Source organism: Trypanosoma theileri (genome assembly GCF_002087225.1).
Source record: "Trypanosoma theileri isolate Edinburgh chromosome Unknown TM35_Tth_9_V1, whole genome shotgun sequence".
NCBI lineage: Eukaryota > Euglenozoa > Kinetoplastea > Trypanosomatida > Trypanosomatidae > Trypanosoma > Trypanosoma theileri.
The window spans coordinates 481,905-501,525 of record NW_021639851.1 but is presented as its reverse complement, the minus strand read 5'-3'; the positions used below and the strand labels follow the sequence as shown (position 1 = coordinate 501,525).

General features: G+C 38.4%; 8 protein-coding genes across 8 annotated transcripts; all 8 read left to right on the top strand.

The window, feature by feature from the left end:
• Positions 1-460: 460 nt before the first annotated feature.
• TM35_000092870 (putative paraflagellar rod protein 3) lies at positions 461-802 on the top strand (the record flags this gene model as incomplete). Its single annotated transcript, XM_029024526.1, has 1 exon — positions 461-802. The coding sequence occupies one exon, from the start codon at positions 461-463 to the stop codon at positions 800-802; it is 342 nt and encodes a 113-aa protein (XP_028884303.1).
• Positions 803-1,126: 324 nt separating this feature from the next.
• Positions 1,127-3,478, top strand: TM35_000092860 (mismatch repair protein MSH5; the record flags this gene model as incomplete). The annotated part of the gene is made up of 1 exon (XM_029024525.1): positions 1,127-3,478. One exon carries the CDS (start codon positions 1,127-1,129, stop codon positions 3,476-3,478), a length of 2,352 nt encoding a protein of 783 aa, XP_028884302.1.
• A 451-nt stretch (positions 3,479-3,929) lies between these two features.
• TM35_000092850 (MORN1 protein) lies at positions 3,930-6,752 on the top strand (the record flags this gene model as incomplete). Its single annotated transcript, XM_029024524.1, has 1 exon — positions 3,930-6,752. One exon carries the CDS (start codon positions 3,930-3,932, stop codon positions 6,750-6,752), a length of 2,823 nt encoding a protein of 940 aa, XP_028884301.1.
• An 845-nt stretch (positions 6,753-7,597) lies between these two features.
• TM35_000092840 (ATP-binding protein Cassette (ABC) superfamily) lies at positions 7,598-8,701 on the top strand (the record flags this gene model as incomplete). Its single annotated transcript, XM_029024523.1, has 1 exon — positions 7,598-8,701. One exon carries the CDS (start codon positions 7,598-7,600, stop codon positions 8,699-8,701), a length of 1,104 nt encoding a protein of 367 aa, XP_028884300.1.
• A 585-nt stretch (positions 8,702-9,286) lies between these two features.
• On the top strand, positions 9,287-10,459 carry TM35_000092830 (ATP-binding protein Cassette (ABC) superfamily; the record flags this gene model as incomplete). Its single annotated transcript, XM_029024522.1, has 1 exon — positions 9,287-10,459. The coding sequence occupies one exon, from the start codon at positions 9,287-9,289 to the stop codon at positions 10,457-10,459; it is 1,173 nt and encodes a 390-aa protein (XP_028884299.1).
• A 1,327-nt stretch (positions 10,460-11,786) lies between these two features.
• TM35_000092820 (uncharacterized protein) lies at positions 11,787-12,584 on the top strand (the record flags this gene model as incomplete). The annotated part of the gene is made up of 1 exon (XM_029024521.1): positions 11,787-12,584. The coding sequence occupies one exon, from the start codon at positions 11,787-11,789 to the stop codon at positions 12,582-12,584; it is 798 nt and encodes a 265-aa protein (XP_028884298.1).
• A 462-nt stretch (positions 12,585-13,046) lies between these two features.
• TM35_000092810 (thioredoxin) lies at positions 13,047-13,916 on the top strand (the record flags this gene model as incomplete). Its single annotated transcript, XM_029024520.1, has 1 exon — positions 13,047-13,916. One exon carries the CDS (start codon positions 13,047-13,049, stop codon positions 13,914-13,916), a length of 870 nt encoding a protein of 289 aa, XP_028884297.1.
• A 1,060-nt stretch (positions 13,917-14,976) lies between these two features.
• TM35_000092800 (subtilisin-like serine peptidase) lies at positions 14,977-19,461 on the top strand (the record flags this gene model as incomplete). Its single annotated transcript, XM_029024519.1, has 1 exon — positions 14,977-19,461. The coding sequence occupies one exon, from the start codon at positions 14,977-14,979 to the stop codon at positions 19,459-19,461; it is 4,485 nt and encodes a 1,494-aa protein (XP_028884296.1).
• Between the last annotated feature and the right edge of the window lie 160 nt (positions 19,462-19,621).

Genomic DNA, 19,621 nt, shown 5'->3' with positions numbered 1-19,621 from the left:
GATTTGCCATTGCGGCGTGTATGTACTCAAGTGTGACATATGTGTGTGAATAAGGGTTTGTTGCTCGTTGAGCACACTCAGAATGCTACGGTGTTTCTTTTACATTTTATTTTTATTTTTGGTTGTACTCCCGCATTCCATGACCTCTTTTTTCCTTTTTTTTCTGATTCACTGTGTGCAGTAATAGGGCTTTTAGCACAACACCAAAAAAACAATCTCACCTCTTCTCTTACAGACAAACATAAACACAGACAGACAAACCAATCGATACATAAGCATCACATTACCATGTCTGCGGAAGAAGCTACCGGGCTGGAAGCAGCCCGCAAGCAGAAGATCCACAACCTGAAGCTGAAGACAGCATGCCTCGAGNGAAATTGACCGAAACATCCGCACGACGCACATTCAGCTGGAGTTCTGCGTGGAGACGTTTGATCCAAATGCGAAGAAGCACGCCGACATGAAGAAGGAACTGTACAAGCTGCGACAGGGCGTCGAGGAGGAACTGGCAATGTTGAAGGAGAAACAGGCAAAGGCACTGGAGGACTTCAAGGAGTCGGAAGAGGCGCTGGACGCAGCAGGCATCGAATTCAACCACCCTGTGGACGAGAACAACGAGGAGGTGCTGACACGACGCAGCAAGATGGTCGAGTACCGCTCTCACCTGTCAAAGCAGGAAGAGGTGAAGATCGCCGCGGAGCGCGAGGAGATCAAGCGGGCACGGCTGCTGCGCACTGCTGGCGGTGGTACCGGCGAACAACCCCGCATTGGTCACAACACGGCTCCTGCTCGCCTCGAGTAAGTGCTCTGCCATTGAGATGTAAATAACGTTTCCTTTGTTGTTGCTAATTATTGTGATGGAGATATTTCTCTTTTTTGTTAGCTTTTTTTTGTTACTTTTTATGTATTTAGTTAGGATTAAGAATTTTTTGTCTGTTTTTTCTTGTTCGGAATTATGGAATTGAATTTTTTTTTTGTTTATGTTTCTTGTGGCGGTATTGTTTTTTTTTTTGTTTTTCTTGTTATTGTTGTTATGTTTTGAATTGTTTTGTGTATGTGTATTGTTCTCTTTTTTTTTTTTTTTTTTTTTTTTGTTTTCTTATTATTTAGGCGAAATTAGTCTAATATGGACGATTTTATTGAAGATTTGGGTGTCGTAGAAGTTGCCAGTGTTCTTATTTTCCGTCATTCTGTGGGTCTGGCATTTTACAACAGCGGAACATGTCAGGTGAACTGTTGTGAAACTTCGATTTCTCGTAGTCGTACGGATGAAGTACCTATTCGGAGTTTTATGGATATTCCTTCTGATTTGATGTGGGTGTCGCAATTTTTGACAGTTATGCGACCTCAAGTGTTACTTGTTCCTTCGGCAGGTTCACAGGTTTTGCTGGATGTGGCTGAACTCTGCAGTGCGAGTGTTCGTCTAACAGCGCCCCGTGAGTTTGATGAATGTCGTATTTGGGAAATCCTTTCAGCTTTTTGGGCTGATGTGACGAGATTAGAGTGGCATTCGCGTATATGTCCTCAAAATCACGTGATGTTAATGGCCTTATGTGCACTATTGTCTTATTTACAACACAATGAATCCCCTGTCGCGGATGTTGTTGAAGTTCCCCCTCTTGGATTATTTTATGTTGATCATGATACACTTTTGGGATTGCAGTTGCTTAGAACAGAACCTCATCCAATGGATTTTCAAGGTATTGGTCGTTCAAAGGAGGGACTTTCACTTTTGAGTGTAGTGGATCGTACGTGTAGTCAGTTGGGCAAGTCACTTCTTCGTCAATGGTTTGCTCTTCCACTTCGAGATGAGGAAGAGTTACAACGGCGATATGATGTGGTATCATTTTTTACAAAACCAGAAAATTTTGAATTAATGAAACAATTACGCCGTTCATTGCAGAGAATAAGATATCCCAGTAGTATTTTTACTAAAATGCGAGCTGCAAAACACACATTGAATGACTATGAATCACTTTTACGTTCTATAAAGGGTTATTTACGTGTTGCTTCACTTCTTTCACCACAAGCACATATACTTCCTACATTCCTTCGTATAGTTGCGAGTTGCCAAATATCTCAATTGGAAGAAATGAGTCGTCTTATAAATGAAGGGATTTCATTTTCTCGTGATCCTAGTGAAGCGCTAAGTAAGACTTGTGTTCATATTCTTCCTGGATTTGATTCAGTACTTGATGAACTTCGAATACACTCTGCTAGACTTGATGAAGTGTTAACTACAGTTGCACAAGAAGAGAGTCGATCTTTACCACCAGAATTTGGACCTTGTACTGTGGTCTGCGTATTTATTCCACAATGGGGTTACGTTATTACAGTCCCTCATTTTACATATCATACTGGAGAAAATATTATTCCTCCTAATTGGGAATTATTACTTCAAAGTGATGAGGGATATTTTTTTAAAACACCCTTAACACGTTTAAAGGATGAAGAACTTGGGGATGTTCGTTCAGCTGTTCTAGATCGTGAAGGTGAAATTCAAAGATTTTTAGATCGACGTTTACTAGAACTTTCTCCCGCATTAATTCCTTTATATCATTGTGCTGAACTTGATTGTTTAATGGGATTTGCAATGTGTGCATTAGAAGGACAATGGAATCGTCCAGAGATTGTACAAGAGGGTGGGGTTCTTGTTATTGATCGAGGGGTTCACCCTATATTTGCACGTGCATCTGTACATCAGGTAGTACCCTATTCACTTACAATCCGAAATAGTACCCAACGTATTTGTGTGGTAACAGGAGCTAATGGAAGTGGAAAATCTGTTTTCATTACAGCTGTAGCACAAACAGTGTTTTTGGCTCATATTGGTTCTTTTGTACCTTGTGTTCATGCTACTATTGGTCTTACCGATACTGTGATGTCACTCCAAACAGCTTCTACTGGTAGTTCTCGTGGAAAAGATTTATCCTTTACTGCAAAGGAACTTCACTCTAGTTTTGGTAGTGAATTAGTGTCTATGAGTCGAATGCTTCAACGATGTAGTAGTCGTAATAAGGAAAATGAGATTGGTTCTAGACGTTCTTTATTCGTTTTAGATGAATTTGGAAAAGGAACACTTTCAATGGATGGTGCTGCATTGTTAGCTGCTTCCATTCGATCCTTCATTGGAATGGGAGATCAGCGACCTATAGTACTATTGGCTACTCATTATTCAGAGATTATTCATCCAGATCTTGTACCAAGAGATGAAATTTTGTTACTAGAAATGCTGACAACTCTTTCAGGAATTTCTCACAAGAAAAAACATGAAACAAACGAATATGATGAATTTAACATTGGTGAACAACAACTTGTGCATTCCTATCGTGTTGAACCTGTACAGGGTACTGATCGAAATGATTTTTCACAGAAAAATAGGATAACTTCTCATGCTTTACATTTTGCACTTCAACTTTCTGTTCCGGCTTTTTTGGTGCAACGTGCTTGGGAAGTAATCATTACAGAGGAATTGTGATTATTTTTTTTTTTCTTTCTTTTATATTTTTTTCTGTTTTTTTTTTTTTTTTTCTTTCTTTCGATATAGACTGGGTGTGTACACTATTTTTTTTTTTTTTTTTGTTATTATTGGGTTATTATTATTATTTTTTAATTTTATTGGCCTCCTTGTGTATATGTGTTTCTGTGTAGTGGTGGAGTGATGTCTCTCTGTGTGTGTGTGAGTGGGATAGGCGTAGAGACTTTATAGTTGGATTTTTCTTTACCATAGTTGGAGGAGAAAGTATGCAAGACTCTTTTTTTTCTTCCTGATAAAATATGTATTTCGTTTTTTATTTTTTTATTTTTTCTCCTTCTTTTTCTCTCACGAATACATACACATACACATTGGTTTTTCTTTCAACATATAGGTTTGTGTGCTGCTATTTGGAAACTCTACAGCGAAGGTTTAAAACTGGGCTTTAACTCTGATGCAGAATCGGCACTATACCTGGACGAAAAATTTTCAAAACGGAGATCGATATAATGGTGAGGCAACAGGAGATAATGTTCGAGACGGGTATGGGGAATTTTTCTGTGCTGCAAATAACTCTACATATGTAGGAGCGTGGTTAAATGATAAACCTCATGGAAAAGGAAAATATACTATTCCAGGTGATGAGGGTTACGTCTATGAAGGGGACTTCTTGGATGGGGAGCGAAGTGGAAATGGTACCTGCACCTTTTCTAATGGTAGACGATATGAAGGAGAATGGCTTCGAGATAAGATGCATGGGAAAGGTCATCTCATAGGAGCCCCAGGTGTGGATGATTATGCAGAATATACGGGTCCTTTTGTACAGGGTGAAAGAAGTGGAGTAGATGGCGTTTGTCGTTACGCCAATGGTGATGTTTATAAAGGGTCCTGGTTACATGATAAACGTAATGGTCACGGGGAGTTGCAGCTGGATAAAAACTCAAGTACACCTGGGTATAATCCACGAATGGGTGAGGCCCACGTTATTTCCTATAAGGGTGAGTTTGAAAATGATTTACCCCATGGTATAGGTGAATTTAAATACTCTGATGGTAGTAGTTATCGTGGTTCTTGTGAAGCATATTGGCGTCAAGGAGAAGGCGAACAACATACTGCTAATGATGATGTATACAAGGGTTCATTTCAATGTGATCGTCGTTGTGGTAAAGGAACTCTTCGTACTAAAACTGGAGAGTACACTGGAGAATGGTCTGAAGATGCTCTTAATAGTCATGGCGTATTTAAAGCATTTCCTGATTTTTCACTTACAGGAGGTTTAGTTTATTATGAAGGACCTTTTGTTTGTGGTGAAATGAGTGGAGCAGGAGCAGTGGCTAAATACCGTGATGGAAGTTCATATTATGGAGAAATGTCTGGTGGTAAACCTAATGGAAAAGGTATATTGGATAATAAAAGAATGACTATTCCTGGTATTGGAGAAATTATGCTTCGATACGAAGGAGATGTTGTAGCTGGTGTACCTAAAGGATATGGTACTGGTACATTTAAAATTATAACACCAGATCCACGATCTGCACCTCCTCCTTTATCTGAAGAAGTTCGTGGATTTTTACCATCACTTGATGTTTCTGGTTATTATGTAGGAAACTGGGTAGGTGGATTACCAAATGGAGAAGGTGAATGGAAATGGGAAGATGGTGATGTTCATTACAAAGGTACTTTAAAAGCTGGTTTACCTCATGGAGAAGGTGTCTTTACGACATCTAAGATAGTATATGAAGGATCATTTTCTCTTGGTTTTCCTGATGGCCAAGGTAAAATATCTTGGGATCTCGGAGATGGTAAAGAAGATACGTATGAAGGAGGATGGAAAGAAGGTCATTTAAGTGGTAAAGGATCGATCAAATTGCATGATGGCTCATCCTATATAGGTGAGTGGGTAACTGGGGTAAAGGAGGGTTATGGAATTGAAAATGTACCAGGTAATTATCATTATACTGGAAATTTTAAAGATGGCAAACGTAATGGAAAAGGAACACTTCATTCAGAAGGTGATGGTCTTATATACGAGGGAGATTTTGTAATGAATGAGATAACAGGATATGGAAAGATGCAGTTGGAAGATGGTACTGTCATGACAGGAGAGTTTCTCCAAGGCAAACCGAATGGTAAAGTAGAAGTAACTCTTCCCAGATGTGGAACATTTATTGGAGAATTTAAAAATGGAGCAGTGGTGGGTCGTGGTACTTTAAAATATGGAAATGGTGATATTTACGAAGGAGAGTTTATTGATAGTGGAGGTCCTATGCCATTACGTCATGGTAAAGGAGTATATAAATTTCATGAGGGGAATATATTGGAGTGTACATGGAAACGAAATGTACTTCATGGAGATGGAATCTACACAACCTCAACTGGTGATCGATCTAAACGTTCTTATGTGGAAGGTGTACTTAGTGGGGTATCGGGAGCAAGCAATAGTAATAATGTGTTTACACCAGAAAATGAGTTTCCCAACACCTTTTCAGATGATATGTTAAAAGAGGAACAACAACAACGACAACAACGAATGCAAAGTCATACTTCACATCCTCCTGCTGTTACTATTAGACGATCACTTCCACACCGATCTTCTACAGAAGGAAACACATTATCCAATCAACGTTTGGAGAAACGTCAATCAATGATTCAGAAGGAACCGAAAGTAGCATCTAGACCAAGTGTTGTCTTAACAAATTCAAATACTCTTCAAATGCGAGATTTACCCATCACACAGACAGTTTCAAACCCAGTTGCAGCCACTACAACAGCATCCGATTCACAAGGAGCTGCGTGGGTTGTAAAGTACTTGTCTTCACGATGTTCACTACGTTGTAAAGAGTCACCAGAGGCAAATAATGAAGATTCCACTATGGATGAAGGCGGAAGAAGAAGAAGAAGTATGAGTGCATATGAAGATGCCTCTGCACGTTTTCAAAAGGAAATATGCAAATTTCTAGGTCCATCCTCTTCTCATGATGAAAAGGAAGCGGCTGCTGCCTTATCCCAGAGTGGAATTTCACCAGAAAAAGATGAGTTAATGCAAAAAGCATTAGCGCTTCGTAACAGTAAAGAAGATGAGATTCACCGACTAACAGAAGAGATAAGACAACTTAATGAACGCATTTGGCAACTGAATTTTCTCCTGTGTTCTGCACCAAAGGCAGACCAAGAAACTGATCCATCGTTGACCGACGAGGGTAGGTCTGATGTATTGATTTCTCTCCAGAAGGAACGACGAGAAATTGTGGAAAAGTTACACAAGCTTTTGTTATAAGAGGTGGAACTATACGTTTTCTTTCTTCTTCTTCTTCTTCTTCTTTCTTTTATTGTTTTTTTTTTTTTTTTTTTTTTTTTTCTGGGTGCTTCATTGTATATATATATATATATATATATATATATATGCATGTATGTAGTAAGAGAGACGAGAAGAACGAAGACAGTCACGAAAAAAAAAAAAAAAGTATATTAGTAAATGCGCTATACCTGGTTTCATTATACCTATTACTCTTTCTTTCCTGTGTTGTGACTCTTTTGTTATTGTTATTGTTTTATTATTATTATTATTGTTTTTATTTTCTTTGGAGAAGGAAAGTGTAGAAAAAAAAAAAAGTAAAAAAAAAAAAACGAAATTTATAAGTGATGTGGAGATGTCCAAAAGATTGTTTAGTAGTGTTGCATTGTATCCTTGTCTACGCCTTTTGTATATATTCTTTTTTCCTTCTATTCCTATACTGCGTTTTTTTTGGACTGGCCTTTGAGACTCCATAAACCATATTTTACATCTGCTAAAATTTATTGGCTTGTTTTTCTTTTCTTTTCTTTTCCTTTTTTATTATATTCTTTTATTTGAACTCATTCTTTTAATTACTATTCTATTCTATTCTATTCTTATTTCTTCTATTCTACTCTTTTTTTTTTTCTTTCTTTGTTTCCCACACTTCATTACTTCTTTACGACTCCCACATTTCAAAGTTGTCTTGTTATCAAGACGAGTAATTAGCAAAAACAAAAACAAAACGGAATATAAATAAAAACCAAACGAAAGAAGAAAAAAAAAAAAGAAAAAGAAAAGAAAAAGGAAAAGAAAAGAAATAAATATCTGGAGAGGTTTGAGATCCAATGCTGCGTCACTTCTCCCTCCGCACACGTCTCTCCTCCATTATTGCCGGCGCCGGTGCTGTGAGTTATCGACGTTTTGTGGTCGGGGACGGCCGTAAAGGCGTGCAGCCGGCGGTCCATCTCGACTGGACGGATATTGTCGGGCACGACACCGCCATTGTGAGCCGACTGGCCGCCGGTGAGTTGTTGGCGATGATGGATTTGTGTGCAAAGCGGGTGGCAGATGTGTTTTTAACAAGAGCCAATCTGAAGATTAGCACAAGTACGGTGGGAGTTACAAATACAATGTTTTCTTCTCCCGTTCTTCATGGGGATTCTGTGCGAATGCATGGACGACTGGTCTTCTGTGGTACCAGTTCGTTGGGAATTCACATTCGTTTCTTTCGTCGTTCGCCAGCCACACTTCAGGACTCACCCGCAGGAGAGAGTTTTTTCACAATGGTTGCCATTGATAAAGATTTACATGCCCTTAAAGTAGTTCCCGCAGTAGAACTAACAAGTGAAGAAGATATTGAGCTCTATAAACGTTACGCAAATATACGAGATGTAGTTAAGAAAAGGGAAGAAGAAGCCCGTATTAGGGCTGAAAAGTCGGTTACCGTTGAGGATGTGGAATGTAGTATTAATAAGAAGAAACTATCTCATGTACCTATTTCTTCTAGCTGTACTTCTGCCCATCGTATTTTCCTTCTTTACCATTTAAATAATAATCGAACTATATTTGGTGGTGAATTAATGCGTTGGATGGAAAAACATGCTGTCCACTGCGCTCGTATGTTTACAGGTAATCGTCATGTATATACTGTGGTTATGCACAGTGTGGCGTTTCATCAACCAGTGTTTGGAACGGACTGGGTAGTCCTGCAGGCGGATGTCATTTATGTTCGAAATACTACTATGGAAGTGGATGTAAAGTTAAGTGTAGAACGTAATGGTCAAGTTGTATTAACCAATCGTGCATCTTTTCTATTGATTAATACAGATGAAATAGGACAAAAAGTTATTATTCCTAAAGGATTAGACTTGAAAAGTGCCTCACAGGATGAATTATTGCGTTTTGCTGAGGCGAAAGCACGATATGAAGATCGCTTAAAGTTCAAATGATTTTGCATATGTTTTAACTTAATTATACACAATGATTTTCTTTATGAAGTCAAAGTGGACGACAACAACAACAGAGAAAGGAAAAAGAAAAAAAAAAAAACGTGTTGTTTTGGTGTTCGGTCTGTTTTTTTCTTATTATTATTACTACTATTTATTATTTATTATTCTCTGTGTAGATCGTATGTTTCCATATACATAGGGTTGGTAAAGCATATGTTTATTGGGTTTATTAGATCTTTTGCTACCATGGTCTTTACAGAGGCATATACATATAAATATATACGTCTATATATATATATATATATATATATATATATATAGTTTCTAGATGGATATGTTTTTGTTCGCCAGATTTATTTGAGTGGAGGGAATTTTATTCTTTCCACTCCTTTACTCGGTTCTTTTTTATTATATTACCTTAAGGGGAAGCAAACAAATCCACAAAAAAAAAAGAAAAGAAAACGAAAAAAAAAGAGGCTAGTCAATAAAAAAAAAAATAACAATCTAGGCAAATAGGTCGAACGGAAGAAAGAAAAAAAAAAAATAATAGTAAAGGCAAAATACCTCCTGGGAGAAAAAGAAAATATGCGACGTTTAACGTTATCAAACTCTTCTAAAATTGTACAGTTTTTATCAAGAAATTTTACGAAAAGTACTGATGATGCTCTTATAGTTGGACACAATCAAAAATGTATACGTGATTGTGAGGTATTTAAAGTTACCACAAGTGACTTTGCTGGATCATTTGATGATATTGTTTTAAGAAGAGCTTCTGCAGGAGGTATCTTATCTTTTCTTGATACTTGTGGTGGACGTACAGCTATCTCTTTTCTTGTTGGCTACAATAACCAAGATCGTGATATCATTAAGAAATCCGTAGGTGTGACGATAGCAACTGTATCATTTAATGCCTTTATGTTTCGTCGTCCTGTTTATATGGGAGATCTTGTGGTTGTGCAGGGTAGTGTTATCTACGCTGGTAAAAGTTCTCTTGGGATACACCTTAATGTGGAGCGACAGGGATATGATGCCCGTACACCGAGTTATGTGGGAGAGTGTTATTTAACTATGGTGTGTGTCTCTCCAATGAAACTAGATACTGTGGTGAAGGATGTGGTTCCCGCACTTCGACTAACATCTAAAATAGATAAGGAACGATATCAACTTTATACAGCTATTCGTGATATACAAAAGAAAACAAAGGAGGCTACAAGAGAAAAAATAGTGGATGGACGACAGGAGATAATTGAGGATGATGTAAATCGGGATAAACCTATAAAAGTACCTATTTCAGAAACTACGACGTATGGAAATAGAGCATATAGTCCAGCTGATGTGAATTTTAATAACGCTATATTTGGTGGTGCTATTCTCCGATGGATGGAAGAACATGCTTGTCATTGTGGACGTGTCTTTACTGGAAATCCTCATGTTTATACTATTGGTATGCATAATATGTTGTTTGACCGTCCTATTTTTTATTCAGATTCCACATCTTTAGAAGCTAGAGTTGTTTACGTACGTCATACAACTATGGAGGTGGATGTTGATATAGTGGTAGAGCGAGATGGTTCTTTTGTCACATCTAATCGGGCTTCCTTTGTGCTTATTTCTATGGATGAGAAGGGGAATAAAGTTCCTATTCCAAAAGGGATTGATCTGAAAAATAGTTCAGCAGAACATTTAAAAGATTATCTTAAAGCAAGAATTCGCTATTACACCAGTTTGGAGGTAAAACAGCAAAAAACACCTCTTTAATGGATTAGATTACACTTTCCCCCTCTTTTTTTTTTTTTCTTTTTGCATTATATTCACTTTGCTCCTTATATCATTTATTTATTTTTCTTGATTGATTCCAATAGTGCCACTTGTACAGTAGTAGTAGTAGTAGTGGTGCTGGTGGTGGTGGTGTCGTGGAGTTTGCTTGAAAAAGAGAATGTAGATAAGTGCTGCAGAGAAAATTATATTTCTGGATTTTGGATTCTGTTCATACGTTTTTTTTTTTTTTTTTAATTTTGCGTTTTAACATGAACGAAAGAATTCTTTTGGTTGCTGACGTCCCAATATTACGAGTATTATTCAATAATGTGTGTGTGTGTTCGTTTTCCTGCTTGCTTTCACTTTTTTAGTCGTTGTCTCTGAGATTTCTTTATTATGGCGTGGCAGGAAGTATAGAGATACACCGGGTAACTGAACAGAGAACAGCCATTACGCAAAATGGTTCACATATGGATGTTGTGAGGAAGAGAGTATCAAAGAGGGGAGTACAATGGATTTCTAATACGACAAAGAGAGTAGTAAATAAGAGCTGAGCGTTTTACAAGACTCTTCCTGTTTTTCTTTATTCCTCCTTTTCAAAAAAAAAAAAAAAGAAGAACAGCTAGTTGGGTAAGAAGGACATGTCTTAATCTAACTCCCTTGGTGAAACGAATCCGGAGAAAGGATAAGGAATAATAATAATAATAATAATAATAATAATAATAATAAGAGTAAATAAATAAATTCATGTATATTTTTATATATGAATTTGGTTTATTTATTTACTTATTTGTAAATTGCTTTGTTTTATTTATTTATTTTATTTTGTGTCTTGTGTGGTATTTCTTGAATAGGAAATGGTTTTGCACTACTGTGTTTTCCTGTTTCTTTTCTTTTTTCTCTTCTTTTTTCTCTTTCTCCTTCTCTTTCTCTCTCTCTCTCTATGGGCATATATGGATGCACCTCAGTGTATGGAGAGAGAGATAGAGAACGAATGAATGAGAAGAGAGTAGAGAACAGGTGTTGCGGGTTTTAAAATGTCCAGTGCGTTCGATGCTCTTGTTTTTTTTTTGTTTTTTGCAATTATATTTATTGATTCTCATTCCCCATAACAAATCTGCATCCCTTTTCCCTTTTATTATGAGAGGGACATATCTTGATAACCCCCTCTTCCCTTTCTCCTATTTCTTTCTCTCTCTCTCTCTCTCTCTATATATATATATATATATATTCATATGCAGGAAAGAAGGAAAAGAACCGAGCAACCACGTCGGAAAGGAGCCCCCCACTGCGCTCTCCCCCCTCCCCGCCCCTTCACGCGGACTCCATGGGGGGACTGACGGTCGCGGACCTCACGGCGGAGGCCATTGGCCAAGCGGAGGCGCGGCTGCACCAACAGACGGCGGCGGTCGAGCGGCTCCGCGCGGACCTTCAGCGCCTGCAGGCCGAACTCACCGCCGCGGAGGCCGAACGGACGCGACTCACCGCGGCGCTGCGGTGGCGGCGGCTCATGGCGGAAGTCGAGGCGGACGCAAACGTGGCGGGCATCACCGCCGCCCTCACCGCCGCCGTCGCGGAGTTCCGCCGGAGTCTGCAGCCGCCGTCGGGCTACGATGAGATCAGCGAGGGCATCCCGTACATTGACACCGACGACTGCGGCGACTTTTCCCCGCTGGATCTCTGCATTGAGGATTGTCTGGAGCGGGTCTCGCAGCTCGTGGAAAACAACAGGGCAGAACCCGCAAGTCAGAAAAGATCCAGTAGCAGTAGCCACAGTCAGGATAACTTCAACAAGAAACTCTCGGAGAAGAAGAAAAATGGTAATAATGACAATGATGATGATGATGATGATGATGATGATGATGATGATGTGTGCCGTCGGCGGGCTATGCTGATGTTGCTCGTTCTAACGGTACATTTAGGGAACCTTGACGATCAATTGGAAAACGTAGTCCTTGAAGAAGGTGAAGTGACGAGAGAGGCAGATGAGCTGAGAGATAATGTGGCGGATGTGTGGAACCAGATGTTATACACAGATAGTGGACTCACAGAAGCGGAGAAGGAAGAGTGGAAATCTGTAGTCCAGACGTTTTTAGGAGCCCCCTATGACTCCTCAGCATCATGACTCCAAAAAGAAAAAAAAATAAGAAGTGTATAAGGCAATAAGGAAAAAAAAAGGGAGAGTGAGAGGAAGGTGCGAATTAAAAAAAAAAAAAAAAAGGGAATGTGTTGGTGGATATACAATTACAGGTATTATGGCCTATCTTTGTAGACACTCAACTTGGTATTGTATATATATTTCTCCACTGAGATTATTGTATTTTGTCGCTTAGTATAAATATATATGTTTATATTCTGGGTTTCCGAATATGATCTTTTTTTTATTCTTTCGTTTTTTCCATCCTCCTTTTTGAACAATCATTCCGTCTTTTTTTTTTTTTCTTTTATTTCTTTCTTATTTGATGTAGGAGGTGCGCTTGTCCTGGGAAGGGGGAATTTATTTTTCTATTTTTTTTTTTTTTGTTTAATTATTGAAAGAGTGGGAAAAAGATAAATGCGGTGTGTGTTTAGGTACATTCGATGGGGTATGGGACAGAGGCTTTGTGATGCTTCCTTCAGATTTGCTGGAGGGGTTTCTTCAGTAATAGCAACAAGAACAACATCAGCGGCAGCGATAGGAGAATCAGGAGTTACTCCTTCTGTGATGCTCACTGTGCGGCGACATATTGTCTCCTTTAAGGGCACCCCGCAGGAGTTCATAGAAGAAGTTAACAGGGAAAAAACAGCCATAGTGTATTTCTATACAAAGTGGTGTGAACCTTGCAATCGACTAACCGCGAAGTTGCAACGACTGGCAGCTAATGGAGCGTCAAAGCCAAACAGCGAGAATGCAGAAACGTCTTCTGCAGCTGATGTCTCCTCCTGTTCTGCAGCGTCTCCGTCTTCTTGTACTACTACTACTACTACTACTACTACTACTACTACTACTACTACTACTACTACTACTATTTCTTCTTCCTCTTCATCTCCCCTTTCTTCTTCTCTCCCCTCCTCCTCTCCCTCCTCCCCCTCCCCCTCCTCCTGCTCTATTTCTTCTTCTTCTTGTTGTTGCTCGCGACCTTCACTAAAAGCTGACTCACAGCCCAGTGATGCCGGTGCTGACGCCGAGTCAAAGCTTGATGCTGAAGTCGTCTTGAATAATGCCGGTGAACTCTGCTTTCCAACGCGTGTAAATGGTGAAACTGTGCGCATTCTTCCTGTTGATACGGATGTACACCCCAAATTGGGGGCTCTTCACGATATTCGCAGTATTCCAACACTCATAGCATATCGCGGTGGTCGTATTGTTGGACGAGTGGAAGGATCAAGTGAACAGGAACTGCGAAAACTCGTGCATGACTTAATACAGGATAATGAGCGGGATACAGCAGCGGATAGTAAAGCTGCCGGGAAATGAAAACGAAACAGTAACTATGTGTACATCGACTTTTTTTTTTCTTTTTCTTATCCTCCTTCTTCTTCTCCACTTCCTCCTCCTCTACCACCAGCTATGTGTGTTTTTTCTTGTTATTGTTGGTGTTGTTGGTGTTGTTGTTGTTTACATTAGCCAGTGGAATGAGGAGGAAAAATAAGAGAACAAAACGTCAGAAAATAAAAGTATGCGCAAAAGAAATTATGAACAGCAAAAAAAAAAAAAAAAAACGACAATAATATCATGTTATGCTAAATAAAATAAGAAAATATGGACACCTTGGTAGGTTGTACAAGAAGCATAGACGGAAGCAAATAAAAACAAATAAAATTCATATACATAAGCACACAAATACAAAAAAAAAAAAAATGAAATATCGAAAGAAGACCGACAAGGTGAGAAATGCGAGTAGTCTGCTCCTTAGAGAAATGTTTTTCTTTCTTATATTTTGAAAGCGTTTTTTTTTTTTTTCATCTCGTATATCTTTTTCACTTAAATGTCTTTGTTTCGACGCAGTTGGCATCAGCAAGAAAACTTCCTCTTAAAAGAAAGAAAAAAAAAAGGAAACTCGATTTTTTTTTTGTTCTTTTATTTCGTTTGACAGGTGGTTTTTCTTTCTTTTCCTTGCAAATATTTGCATTTTTTTTTCCTCCTTTGATGTGTTTTCGTTTCTTTTGTTCATCCTCATGGGAAACATCATGAGGATGATTTTGTGGCCGACACAAATTCCTCCACAATAACAAATGTAAATAATATGCATAATAATAATAATAATAATAATAATAATAATAATAATATATTTGATGTTTTTTTTTTTTCCTTTTTATTATTATTTATTATTTTTTGTACTTTTGGACTTATTTTCACAAGAAGGAAAGGAAAAGGGAGTATCCTTCTTTGAGATATATATATCTATCTATCTATCTACATATATATCTACCTATACTCTCGCTTTTCTATACAAATAAAACGAATAATAGCTCCATACCTGACTGATAGGAGAAGAGACGAGAGAAAGTCAAAACAAAGAAAAAAAAAAAAGAAAATGTGGAAAAACAAAAGAATATTTAAAAGGTTCTTTCTTCTTCATATCCTTCTGCTATTATTGCTGTTGCAACTCGTTAGTGCAGAGGAAAGCACTATAAAGAGTGATGAATCAATATCAACAGTAGTAGCAGAACAAGCGACCTCAACAGAAGGAGGAAAAGAAGTAGAGGAAATAAAAGAAAGAGAAGATCTTTCAAAAAAGAATGAACGAAGTCCTCTCCAAAAATGGCTTAATGCAGAATGGTCGCAGAAACATGAAGTTCCATTTCGTTGGTTTGTGCAACAACATCATTATGTGCATAACTCATCACTTGATAGTATCAGTGAGGAAACTCGACGACGATTACATAAACGTTTTCCTGCAGCACATATGGCTGCATTTTCAGAGACGACAGGGCGGTCATCATCATCATCATCATCATCATCATCATCATCATCATTATCATCATCGTCTGGTAATGGTCGTTATCTTATTGTGAGATTGGATAAACTTAGTAGAGAAGAACGTCGAAAAGCACGACATGCATTAACTGTTAATAGTAAAAGGGATGCTCACATGATAGACGATTTGCATATGCTTGTATATGTTGATACTCCACATGCTATTCAAGTTCATTCTGCAATAGAAGCAGATGAAAGTACGGCATTATCCTTTTCATCCATGACAGTTTTGGATGTTTACTCAACATCTCCTGGAGCGCGATTGAAACTTTCTCGTGTAATTCGTACTGCTATAAGTCGTTGTAAGGGTTTTACAAGTACTTCAGGGGTTGGTGTTGATGGTGAAAATAATGATGATGATAGTTCTAGTTCTAGTAGTAGTAGTAGTTTTAGTAGTAGTGAGAGAGATATAAGGATGAATTCGGGTTTATCACGACAACGACTTGCTTTTGATGTGCGTACAGCTTTTGGAAGAGAGAAAGTTGTGGAAGAGGCACTGCGTGGAGTACAATTTAATAAACTACCTAAAATAGCAGAAACAGATGCATTAGCAGAATGCCAGTGGTCCATCGTTTCAGCTATTAATGGTAAAGGGTTGGTTCGATGGATATTAAAGTTTTCCCCTGAGAAGCCAAAGGAAACAGATAATATCATATGCCGTTGTGTTTCTTTTATTAATGCCGTAACTCAACATCCTGCCGTACGTTGGATGGAAATTGCTTTTGAGTTTGCTACCCCAGTAAATGATCATGTCACTGCTCTTGTTCAATCAGGGAAACAAAAAGAAACGAGACCTTTACGTCCTCTTTGGGATGTAGGTATTGATGGTAAGGGTGAAATTATTGGGGTTGCAGATAGTGGGATAGATTATGATAGCTGTTTTTTCAATGATGATAAGGAAAAGGTTGCTATTTATCCTGATATAAACATGCATCATCGTAAGGTGGTATCTTTTGCCCCTTGTGATCTTATTCCTGGTGATTATTTCATTGGGGATCGAGTAGGAGGACATGGCACACACGTGGCAGGAACTGCAGCCGGTGAAGTGATTGGGAAAGGGAATAATTATAAATATAATGGTGTTGCCAAGGGAGCAAAGATATTCTTTATGGGTCTTGGATGCCCAAAGGAAGAAATGTTAACACTTCCTGTTGATATTATTGATGTGTTTCGTCCAGGTTATAAAGTAGGGGCACGCGTTTTTTCTAATTCATGGGGATTTTATGCCCCATCTGAGTATACGGCGGTGGAGAAATCAATAGATGATTATCTAAATACGAGAGATGATGCCCTTTTTATTTTCGCCTCTGGTAATGTTCCTAGATCTGGATTACTAACACCCTGTAGATCTAAAAATATGCTTTGTATTGGAGCTCATATGAATACATTTGATATAAGAAAGATGAATAATATTGCACGATTTTCAGCATTTGGACCAACTTATGATGGAAGACAAAAACCAGATATTGTGGCTCCTGGTGAGTGGATTACTTCTGCAGACTCAGATGGAAATGTTTCTACAAAACAATGTACGGTGGATACAAAAAGAGGAACTTCTATGGCTACGGCGGCGGCTGCAGGAACTGTTGTATTAATACGACATCATCTTCGAACTATTGAAAATATTCTCTCTCCTTCTATTTCTTTACTAAAGGCATTGGCCATTCATTCTACAGTATATTTAAATGATCCACGAAAGAGTGGTTTTGGTCGACTTGATTTATCTGTCTTCTTTACTCCTACTGGTGTAAAGGGATGGTTTAAGGACAGAGAATCTGTTACCCACCATGGTAGTAAAGTCTATTGTTTTACCGTAAGCAATAAAACGAAAGATAAAGGTGATTCCTTACGTATTACATTAGTTTGGACAGATGTTGGAACTGCTATAGAAGGTTCTACACGCTCTGTTGTGAATAATCTTGACCTTATGGTAGTGGATTCTACAGGAGTTATTCACTATGCAGGTGGAAATGGTGTAGATAACACAAATGTTGTGGAGCAAATTCGTCTACCATTATCAAATGCGTTAATGGATGGATTTCGTATTATTGTATATGGTGGTGAAGTACATGATGGGAAACCACAATTATATGCTATTGCAGCTTCTGGACCAGATTTAAAATATCTTGAAGATTGTTCTACTCTTTCTTCTACTATTTGTGCAAATAATTGTACTGGAAATGGAAAATGTAATCAAGGTCTTTGTCAATGTTCTTCTGGATATCGATTTGTGGATTGTTCTTTATGTGATGAAGAACTTCTTTGTAATGGTCATGGTACATGTTCCGCTAAAGATTTAAAATGTAAATGTGATAATGATAACTTTGCCGATGGTTCTTGTTTAACCTGTAAAAAAGGATGGTATGGTCCTTCATGTTCTTCCAATTGCACTTGTAGTGGTAGAGGTAAGTGTGATACAAAGACGGGTGAATGTACATGTCCACAAGATAAGAAGTATGGTGGTAAAGGATGTTATTCAGGTCCTAACTGTGAGTATTGTTGTAGAGATTTCTTTGGGGATAATTGCTCTATGCGGAGTTATTGGTGTCGTGAGGATGGAATGCCAGTTGATGTGAATGATAGTGCTGGTGGATATATACAAGTAAATGGATATGGATCTTATCCACCAATGTTAACATGTCGGTGGGTTATTGAAGCTCCAAGATCACGTAAAGTAAAACTGGAATATCTTAAATTTAATATAGAAGACCCAACAGATGTTTTATTACTCTATGATGTAGATTCCGAAGAGGCAACACCACTACGTACGGATTCTGGTACTGCCGCTAAAGGTGTTGTTGTGGTTTCAACAACAAATATTCTTTCTATTGCTTTTGCCTCACGCTGGTCACGTATGCGTGAGGGATTTCTTCTTCGGTATAGTTTTATACGACCGGTGAATCCAAATTGTACAACTCCTTGTGTTGAGAATGCACTGTGTAAATTGGTAAATGGAGGTTTCTGCGCTTGTGATCTCGGTTGGGTGGGTTGGGGATGTACGAGAGAAGTACCAGAGAATACCACACGGACGAAATTAATAGCTGATACTCCTCGTGGGGCTACACGTGTGAATTTTATTATAAATGATGAAATCCCACTTACACTGGATAATGTATCGTTTGTAGAACACGATGTGTTTTTATTTATAGCCTTTTCAGATGAATTTCTTAATAAATACGTTTCAAGAGGGATAGCACTTCGGGCAACAACGTTTAGTACATCCCCTTCTGAGGGACGTCGTCCAAAACTGGAGGAAATGATAGTAATTAATAAAACTTGTAAATATGCCCAAATTGGGCTTGGTCAAGGAGGTGGAGGGGGATTAAATGTTACGCTTTCTATTCTTCAAAATGCCTCTTTAAAATCCTCTACAACTGGAAAGGAGAAATTCAGTGCAAGACTTTACGTTTTAAATAATGCATCCATCAAGAAAAGTGAAGATGACTATGATGCTTATGGTGGAAGATATGAGGTATTTAACTCTTTGTTACTCTCCTGCAGTGGAATAAAACCCGATGCATTCCCCTCGATAGATGCTAATGAAACGGAAGAAGAAGAAGAAAAAAAAGAAGAAAAAAATAATGTTCCTCCTTCCACACGTGCTGGTTCTCTAGCAACATTTGTTGCTATCTTCTTTCTGGGTATTGGTCTTACTGTGGTTATTACACTCTTCTGCCTCCAGTTTAAACGAAGACGGGAGATGTACGCTATGGGAGCCATTCCCTCTGAAGAGGTGGTCATAGTTGCCGATCCCCTTGCAGCAGATGCCGCATCGGAGAGTCTCGGACTGCAGAATGACGATAGTACCGCTGGTGGTGGTGTTGGGAGTAGTGGTATTAACAATAATAATGATAATATCAACAATGGTGTGGATCTACTTCCTCTCGGAGCGACTGGAGTACAATTAGACACGCAGGAATCTGCAGAACAGGGATCGGGGTTAAGGGGACGACGGAGAGGTCGAAGAAATAATAGGAATAATGTGCATATTCCAGCAGATGAAGGTGACTCGGATAATGAAATGACAGAAAAACGAGATTGATGATATGAGAGAGAAAACATACACAGAAGAAAGTGCTAGGTATAAAAGGATTTTACTCTAAAAGAGTAAAAGTTTCCTATATTCTTCTGGTAAGAGCAAACGATATTAGGGTTTTCTTCTTTTTTCTTTTCTTTCTTTTCTTTCTTTTCTTTCTTTTCTT